Here is a 9,531-nt window from a genome sequence, read left to right on the forward strand (position 1 = left end):
TTGTCACACTGGGTGGGAATTTTTTCTCCTATGAGCACAAATAATCAACATAGTGTGAAGGTTTCTAATCCATTCACTGTGTTAGCCCATATTCGGGGAGGGAAGGAGTCACCAACAAAGGTTTGATTGGAGCTGGCCTTCATTACCGCTTTTATTTTTGTAAAACAATTTTAAGGAGAATAGAAGCCCTTTATAAGGCAGTTCCTTCATAGAAATGAGTTTAATGCATGAATTTTTGAGTAAGATCTGCAGGTGTCTGAGCTGGAGACTGACCCTCTGACAACTAGCTCAGGCACAGAGACCCCAGGCTGAGATGAACTGTGGTTCCAGGGCTCATGGGCAGTGGCAGGGGAATCTCCATGGTCAAGGCCCCTTGGGGCCCTGAAAAGCACTTATTTTCAGCATCTGACTTTAATAAGAGTTACTTTGAATGGACTGCTTTATGAACAACAGAATATATTGGACATAATATTATATAGAAGTAGATAAGGTTGTTTATTGTTTATACTCGCTAGAATCAACAATACCAGGCTGAAAAAAAAAAATAGAGTGCTTATTCAATGATTCATTTTCTTTTTGGGTGTTTGAGTCCCTCAGTTAATATTGCCCAAGTAACCATCGGCAGAGCAAAACTATCTTCCTTCACTTGACCTCCACACTTGAAGAAATAATCACTGCCTTTTTTTAGGACAGCTAACAGCTAACGGTGGGACCATATCCTCAGAAAACTGAGAGACTTCCCATCATTTACTTTGTTTTTAAAAAAACTTTCATCTGAAGTGCATGTGTGAGGTAGGGAGGGGAGAGGAAGAGGAAAGGCCAGTATTAATTGCAGAGCCTGCAGGCAGAGTAGGATAACAATTTTGAAATAAATCATATAACCAAACCATAACAGGAAAATCTTTGATAGTCTGAGCATTGTATAAAGCCAGTACACTGTCCCCAAAGTACAGTGCTGTTTCATTAGTGTTCCTGGAAAGCTTAGACAGGAGATTTCCCTAATGTGGTAGAGAATTGCTAAACAACTTCATTTTCTACTACTTTACTCCAGTTCACCACCAAAAAAACCCCACACCAAACACCTCAACCTCCCCAAGAAAACCAACCAAACAAACAAAACCCCAAAACCCCCTCCTATGGAAACATGAGAACTACAGTAATTTTAGAAGACAGTGAGATATAAAAATATAAAGTAGACGCTTGTGACTTTAAATGAACATGTTGCAGTGGATATGGAAACTGCTTCTCTTTGAGTGAGGTTTACGAGTAGCTTCAGTATGATGAACATCTTTCTTTTATCCCTCCAAAATATTTTCAGAAGCATGCACTAAAATGTCTCAACAAAACTTGCCTCCTTATTTCGTAATTCTGTACAATTATAAAGCAGTCCTGGCTGGATAATGCATAATTTCTTCTTTTGCAGTTGTTCTCGGAAGTCTTATTTTCTGCCATCTTATGTGATATAATGAACTACAGAGAACTATTCAAATCTCAGCAGAATTGATTATTTTACACTGATGAGAACATTGTGTATACACACTTCATGAAGAGTGAAAGTTTTGGCTTATTTCATAATGAAAGAAGGAATTAGGAAATGAATTATATTTTCAAGTCCTGAGCATTATAAATCTTGGCTTGCAGTACTATAAAACAATTGTTGGTTTAAGTATATGGTCTAATCTAAAACATATACATACCATATGTATATATCATAGTTCCAGGTCATGGTACACTTAGTTGAAGTTACCAGCAACATAGGCTGATGCTAACATCAAAATAAAGCCAATAAATATGTGAGCCTAAGTAGTTTTGGAAAATTAGCTCTAAAGAATTCCAGTTTCCTGTTAATCTGTTTTAACTGTTGGTCAACTTTTGTGTTTAAGATAACTTCTTATGTGTGCCGAGAGGGCTGATAATGTTTTTCTTCCATTTAATGTCAAACAAAGAGTCACTTCCATGTGCAGTCTCTCTATCATCAAGTCACTTTAATGGTCTATATGTCCTTCATCAGACCACCTATTTTCATGACATTTGTGGAAGAATAATTATATTTGGGACCTCTAGCCTCTACTTCACATGTGGCTGAAATCAGAGAGCGCACACACACACACACACAGACTTTATAAACCCTGTTTCCAAGGGAAATAGCTGGAAAAAGACTCTTCTGCCTTTTGTTTTACAAGAAGTGATCTCATTGTAATCAAAAACGGATGTCCTATAAAAGTCATTGGAAGCTTTTCCATTCAAATGAAGATAAAAAATTGACACTACCCAGTATCAGAAGAGTAAACAAGCAGCAGTAAATGATAGATCAGTGACCCCAAAGAAGGCATAACGCCCTGCTTAAAGCGATAACGTCGTTTCTTTTGGAAGGGAGGCAGGATTTTCATATCATGCTGTGGATTGCTGCAGCCATTCTCCTGCTACTATTTAGTGTATTTCTGATCATAAATTTATGTCTTGGTTTTGGATGGGATAAAGTTCATTTTCATCCTAGTAGCTGGCGTAGTGCTGTGTTTTGGATTTAGTGTTTTAGTTGTTGCTAAGTAGTGCTTACACTAGTCAAGGACTTTTCAGCTCCCCATGCTCTGCCAGGTGCACAAGGAGCCGGGAGGGAGCACATCCAGGACAGCTGACCCCAACTGGCCAACAGGATATTCTGTACCATACGGTACGGTATATAAACTGGGAGGAGCTGGCCAGGGGGCAGCGATCACTGCTTGGGGACGGGCTGGGCATCAGTCATCAGTCAGCAGATGGTGAAAAATTGTATCACTTGTTTTTCTTGGGTTTTGTTCCTCTCTCCCTCTCATTTTCCTTTTCATTACAATTATTTATTATTATATTAATTCAATTATTAAACTGTTCTTAACTCAACGCACGATTTTTCTTACTTTTGCTTTTCAGATTCTGTCCCCCATCCCACCTGATGGGGGGAGGGTGAATGAGCAGCTGTGTGGTGCTTGGTTGCCGATTGGGGCTCAGTCTGTTTTCAGTTTCTATAGGGAGATTTCTCTCCCTAAAAACAAACAAAAATCTATTTCTAATGTCCTGTATAAGAATACAGCAGAGGTCTTCAGGGTTCGCATTAAAGTCAGGAAAAATACTAAATGAAGGTGATATGAAGATTGGCCAACCCAGAAAAAGAGACATTAATGGAACAGGAAAAATATTCACTTTATATGGAACATGAAAATAAAATTGTAAGAAATATGTTCCATCTATAAATCCTTTCAGATGACACAGGTAAAGGGGATGATTCATAAATAGCCATGAAATTATGAAAAGGACAAATGGTCCAAAATTATCAGAAAAGTCATTTCCATGGTTGGTAGGATGAACATAAAAGACCAGACTTTTCTTCTATTAGGGTAAGCTCAATCACATGATACACAGAGCAGCTAAGATATCAGTAGTGCTGAAGTAGCAATGGATTCTGCAACAACTGATGCTGCAGACTGGAAGTACACAATTGCATGATCCCCCAGGCTTCTGAATCTGTTAAAAATCTCCCCATCATCTGTAGCCAAACAGCTTCACTTTTAGGACATGCTCACCTGGTGTGACAGAAATTCACCTCAACCTTTATAATTTTGACTGATTTGACACTGCTTTGGAAAACTAGTAGCATCATAGGCTCTGTTTCCCAACCAGTGTAAAAGTAATACTCAAGACACTGATGTTTCCAATTATTTATTATGGCACTTTAAAGCATATAAACTCCATTGCCAGGTGTTTCGAGGCAGTTTAAAAAAAAAAATAAAATAAAATGAGGCTTTAAGTTTTAGGCAGTATTTGAGTAGATTTTGGTTAAGAATTTTTAGAATGTTATTAGACAGGAAATAAGAATTTTGCTAGGAAAACAAAGAGGCTTCTCAGAACAAGGCTTCCTTTCAGTGAAGAATATATGTGTTTGCTTAAGTTAATCACGTCCATTGTCTCACCAGTATATATATTTCACATAAGAAATTTGTGGGGTTGAAACATGAAAAAACAAACCAACCCCTGAAAATGCATCCCTCTACTCACCAACTTATGTCTTAGTTATATCCACCCCATTCCATTAACTTTGTAACATGCAAGTTAGAAACAGGTCTAGAGCCTGAACTCTTGGATGTTTTTTTCTATTTCAGATTTTACTACCTTAGCAGTTAAGGACACTGGTCAAAATTCAGCTTGCTATTAATTGTTCATTGCCATATAGTGCCTTATCTTGAACTGAAGGCAGTTTGTAGTAGAGCCTAAAACCAAACAGAGTTTTTATAAAACCTCACTTTAAAATTCCACTATAGTAACAACATTTCCACTTCATATATTTGACAATTTTATTTAATAGCCTCACAAGTTCAGAATAGTTACATAATAGTTAGATCACGGCTTTTAAAAAGGATTGCACTCGGCTACTCAGTCCATTGAAATACTAGAAAACAGGGAAAAGGAAAATACGGAGTGTAAAGGAGCTCGGTCCACTGAACTGAGTTGTTTGTAGCAAGTTCCTACTGAACATGAAGGTGTCCTCATGCTTTCTGGTAGACTCTAACACACTTGACACCATTCATGTCACATTCCTAGAAGATAAGGAGATGGATTTATTAATTTGCCTCAGTACAGGCTATAAGGAAAAACATCTTTTGGAGTTATTTTTCACGCTACTGGCCAGCAGCACTCAGGGATCAGAAAGGAGGATTGAACTTACCACCACCAATTGTCCATCCACTAGTTTCCGTGTTATTATGGTCTTCTTGCCATCCCATTCCTGCTCCTGAATCAATGACCCATCATCTTTTAAGCTGACAAGGGTCTGTAAGAAGAACCAGAACATCAATATTTTACCCATGACTTTTGATGGAGACGGAGGCTTTCCAACACCTTATTCCAAAGGAAAAATTCCCACCCCAGCTCCCTCAATAGTAATTTTGCCACTGACATCTACAAAGCCAGGCTATTATCTTAAATGTTTTACTGATCCTCTTCTTACAGTAGCTCACTGCTTGTTCACTCACTGCTCTGACACATTCCTGCGTCAGGCAGACCTTTGACAGCGTGCACAATTTCAATTAACGAGAGCAGACGACGTTCTCCGTTCCTCTTTTTGTACACGGGCTTTGAGCTTTTGTGTAACGTTTATCTGATCTTGCAACAATAGATGAGTTGCCAGTGTGTGGCTGGAGGGGAGGGTGGTACATAGAGATCACTCACACAAGGGAATGAGAGACACATATCGGAGGGCTTCTTTGTGTTTAACCTCCTTTTGGATGAATATTCTCCCTACTTGGGAGCTCTTTGCCTTCTAAACTGTGATTCACATCTACGCCCTGTGTGTCTGTTATCCCACAGCAGACTGAACCAGGCTCTCTTGTTATGCAAATAGGAGTCTGAGAGGAAAGGTTAACGCTAGGGCTGCATCGCCTCTGATTAAACATCAATGGGATTTCTCCCACAGGCTTCAAATGAAGTGGCATTGGGCTTTAACATGGATTTAGTTAGTTTTAATAACACAATGCATCTGCTACAAATTGAAAAAACCAAAATACACAAGATATTATTCAGTTCAGCATTTTTCCCTCTTTGGAAGTTGCTTAATTCAGAAAAAAAATGTATTTCAATGAGACTTACAGCACCAGCTGCTCATCAGACAAAGCATTGTTAGTATGGATGTCAAAACTGACTTTTAAATAGCGTCTCCATCTGTAAAACACCCCAAAAATTGTGTTTTTCAGTAGAAAATCTAGTATACTGACCTGAGTTTTCCTGCCATCTAATGTATTTTCCTCAAATTTCTCACCAAGCTTGAAGCTGAACTGTGAAGTTTTGAAGGTGCTTTCTGTTTTTACGGTGATTGTGTCCCCATCCTTAATAATGTAAACATCTGGTTTGGCCATGCTTCCCATTTTTCTCATGGCCATACCCACACCTGCAAGGCGAGAGGCACAGAGTGTCACAAAGTCAGTTAAACCCTAAGGCTTAGGGTCACACAAGAATTCAGATACCTAATTCCCATTTAATTAGGCACCTAAATACACTTGAGAATCAAAGTTCAAGAGCCACAAAGAAAAAGGATGTTTTAAACTATCCACAGATGAGGAAGGAAAAAAAAGCTTATTTGCAGAGTTATTCTTTAGCTTCCTTAGGGAACTGAAGTTAAATCTATTTTGCCCTCTGGAGGACTCGCAGATGTCCCAAAACTCAGCATTCAATTTTTACAAACAGAAATAAACTATAAACAGGAAAACAAGCACAAAATCTTAAACTAATATAAAATTATTCCCTTCAAGTTCTGAAGATCTTGAAAAATCTGACAGGGGTTAATCTGTCAATTAAAAACCACACCTGCATATTTATTTCAACTTACTCAAGAAATACTCTTCCATCACTCTGTACACAATTGCAAACATGCAGCTTTTAATAGAAGTTCATCTTCTGCATCTTGTATCCAAAGTATGGACTTGCGAATTAGAAAACCACTACCATGCAAAATAGTGCTTACACACACACACAAAAAAAAAAAAAAAAAAAAAAAGACCCTGAGAGAAATAAGCTTTGCAAATGACTGAAAATTCATCATCTGGAGACAGCAGCCCTCAAAACTCTTCAGCAGAAGAGACTCACCCTGCCTCAGCCCCTGCTCAAACCACAGTTTGAGTGGTTTGCTTGAGTCTTTTTGATCTGAAGGATGAAGACAGAAATAAGAGGGCAGTCGGGCAACAAACATGAATCCATAAAACTGGAAAGTGCAGATCTGAACCAAGAACTGGTAAGCAAGCAGTTGGAGCAGAAAGTGCCACCAAGTCAGCAAGTGTCCGGGCTTTGCAGCTGGTCAGTTAGAAAATGTCACGTAACAGCACAGCAGCACTCCCCTGGAGCGCACAGGATACTTGCGTGAAGGCTGAATCCACAAAGCAATGATTACAGTTTCCTTGGGAGGTGGAAACAACAAAGTACTTCCCAGCCATAGCTTCTCCAGACTCAACTGAGATTTCAGGACTAAGCCTTAAGCTTGAGACTGCAGAGCAAATACCAGTCCTCCTCAGTCCAGCTTTTCTGACCCGAACTGGAAATTGTCACAGTGACCCCCCACCCACCCTTTTGTTGCCATCCAGTCCAGAGTAATCAGTGAGTTATTTGATCAGCTACGCCTTGGAATCCAACTAGAGAGATGAGCCGCGTATGTTTCCCATATGGCAAGGAGTGAAATTCAAACTTCTTTATCCTTGAACGTTCTTTTATACAGACTGAGCAGAACCTGAAGAATCTCGTTTATCGTGCATCAATAGGATCAAAGGCAGAGAGTTTCCTAAGCAGTCAGCAAGGGTGAGATCCAATAAAGGACTGGCTTCTAAAGTATGACTTGGAGTAAATTTAATTACCTAAATTGTAATTGTAAAAAGGAAAAGTGACTGATTTAAGATTGCGATCTAAAAAAAAACAAACAAACAATACTCAGTTGCTGCCTACATATGGGAGGTGCTCTGCAGTTGCAGCACTTAATTTCTGCTTTGAAGTTGCAATTTGGCGCATGCCTAGCCCTGGCTGTTAGACGTGAGCACCACGGCATCCTAATCCATGGCTCGGCTGAACTGAGCTGATCTTAAAACTCTTGAATATCCTCCGCCAAAGCCTCCCAAAGGGCTCAGTCCAGAAGGCTTTCTCACATCATAGCTACCACATATTGACAGGCTTCTCACAAAATGCAATTACAGCCACCACTGTCGGCAGGGTGTAAATGCAGTGATGCCATTTCTGTTTTACAGGAAGAGCGCAAGACCTGAATTCCTTCCTCTCCTCACTCCAAAGACATTCAAGGCCATGGCCTCTGCCTCATGAAAAAGCATCCCAGCTTTCAGAAGTGAAAAAAATGCTGAAAATCAAAGCACCTCGGCTACAGAGCCACTGCAAGGTGTCTTATCACCTGTTGGCCAAGATGCTCAGAGGGAGGTGGTAAATGTGAACTTGCAGAGGAGGCTCCTGGTGTTAGGTCTGTTCTTGAATCAGTCATTTCATGTTGCAAAATGTACAGTGACCTGGAAGCGGGGATGGCAAGCCAGTACTATCTCCCCCAGATAAGGGTACTACCCACAACAGGATACAAACAGCCCCTGGCAGTGCAGTCGGCTGTCGGTTACCCATAGGTAGTTGATCCAGTTTGGCTTTCTCATGAGAAGACACCCAAGGTGACTTCACAGAAATCAGCCCAGGCTCAGCAGGTCTGTGCGCGGCCACCCGGGGCGGTGGGAGCGCGGCCCGGGCGCCTCCCGTCTACCCCCCGCCCCCCCCCCCCCCCGCCCCGGCGGCTGCCCCAGCGCCGGTCCCACCGCCCCGGGGCACTACCCGGCGAGGGAGGAGCAAACCGGCCTAATCGCAGCCGGGCTGCTGGCACCGGCGGATAATCCGGGGCGCTGCCGCCGGTGGGAGGGGGCCGCTGGGCAGCAGGGAAGGCGCAGCACCGGGCGGCGGGAACGTGCCTGCTGGCACCGGCACCTGCCCGCCTCCCGGCGATTACCGTGCAAAAAAGGGTTGCCGACATCTTTAGGGCGCGGAGACGGCAGCCATCCCGGGAGGAAGGGTCTGCTCCCGGCCGGCGCTCCCTCCCCGGCGCCGGGAGGGCGCGGGGCCCCCGCTGCCGCGTCCCGGAGCATCCCTGCATCACCCCGCTCCCCCCGGCCCAGCCTCGGGGCCGCGCCCGCCGCGGACCTTGGACAGAGCCTCGGCGGCGGCACCGGGGGCTGCATCCCCGCCGCCTCCCTCCCTCCCTCCCTCCCTCCCGGAGCCGCCGGCTCCTTACCCAGCTCCTTCATATACTCCTCGAAACCCTCGCTGGAGACGAGGCACCATTTGCCTAAAAACGCATCGATGGCCATGGCGGCGGCGCTGGGGCTGTCGGTGTCCCCGGGGGAGCGCGGAGGCAGGAGGACGGGCTGCAGCGGGGCCGCCGCCGCCTTTATAGCGGGGCCGGCGACATGTGCCGCCGGGGAGAGCCAATGGGGCGCCCGCCGCGCCCCGGCCCCTTCCCCGCCGAGCCCCCGCCCGGCGAGTCCCGCCCGCGGCGGCGGCGGCGGCGGCAAGAGCGGGCACGCCGCCCCGCCGCCTCCCGCACACGGGCACGGGCACACGCACACACGGGCACGGGCACACGCGCGCACACACACACGCTGCGCCCCGAGCCTGCGGCCCCCCCGGGACCGCCCCACGCTGCGCCCAGGAACCGTGGGACACCGCCGGAGCCGTCCCGCCAAGGGATGTCGTAGCCTTCTTGTCGGGATGCAAACGCTGCCCGGCACCTACGGCGGTGGAAGAGCGCGGTGCGCTGCGCCCTGCCACCCGTGGGGTCCAAAACTGGTCTCCAGGGTTTTGGCTCCAGGGAATTTTTGGCGGTCTGTGGCACTGAATCCTAACTTATGCCATTTATTAGGAATGATGCTTTTTATGGATAATTCAGGAGTGAGCAAGCATGGGCCATCATGTGGCACAGGGACAGAGCAAGAAGGAGCCAACATCCCAAAACAGCTTATTGGGTTTGATTGCAGGCCTTCC

General features: G+C 44.4%; 1 protein-coding gene across 1 annotated transcript; it reads right to left on the reverse strand.

The window, feature by feature from the left end:
- Positions 1 to 3,677: 3,677 nt before the first annotated feature.
- LOC104053522 (fatty acid-binding protein 5) lies at positions 3,678 to 8,926 on the reverse strand. The gene is made up of 4 exons (XM_064442494.1): positions 8,783 to 8,926; positions 5,742 to 5,914; positions 4,697 to 4,801; positions 3,678 to 4,568 (listed from the first exon to the last, which is right to left on the reverse strand). Exons 1-4 carry the CDS (start codon positions 8,856 to 8,858, stop codon positions 4,518 to 4,520), a joined length of 405 nt encoding a protein of 134 aa, XP_064298564.1. The 5' UTR covers positions 8,859 to 8,926; the 3' UTR covers positions 3,678 to 4,517.
- Between the last annotated feature and the right edge of the window lie 605 nt (positions 8,927 to 9,531).

Source organism: Phalacrocorax carbo, chromosome 2 (genome assembly GCF_963921805.1).
Source record: "Phalacrocorax carbo chromosome 2, bPhaCar2.1, whole genome shotgun sequence".
NCBI classification, from domain to species: Eukaryota; Metazoa; Chordata; class Aves; order Suliformes; family Phalacrocoracidae; genus Phalacrocorax; species Phalacrocorax carbo.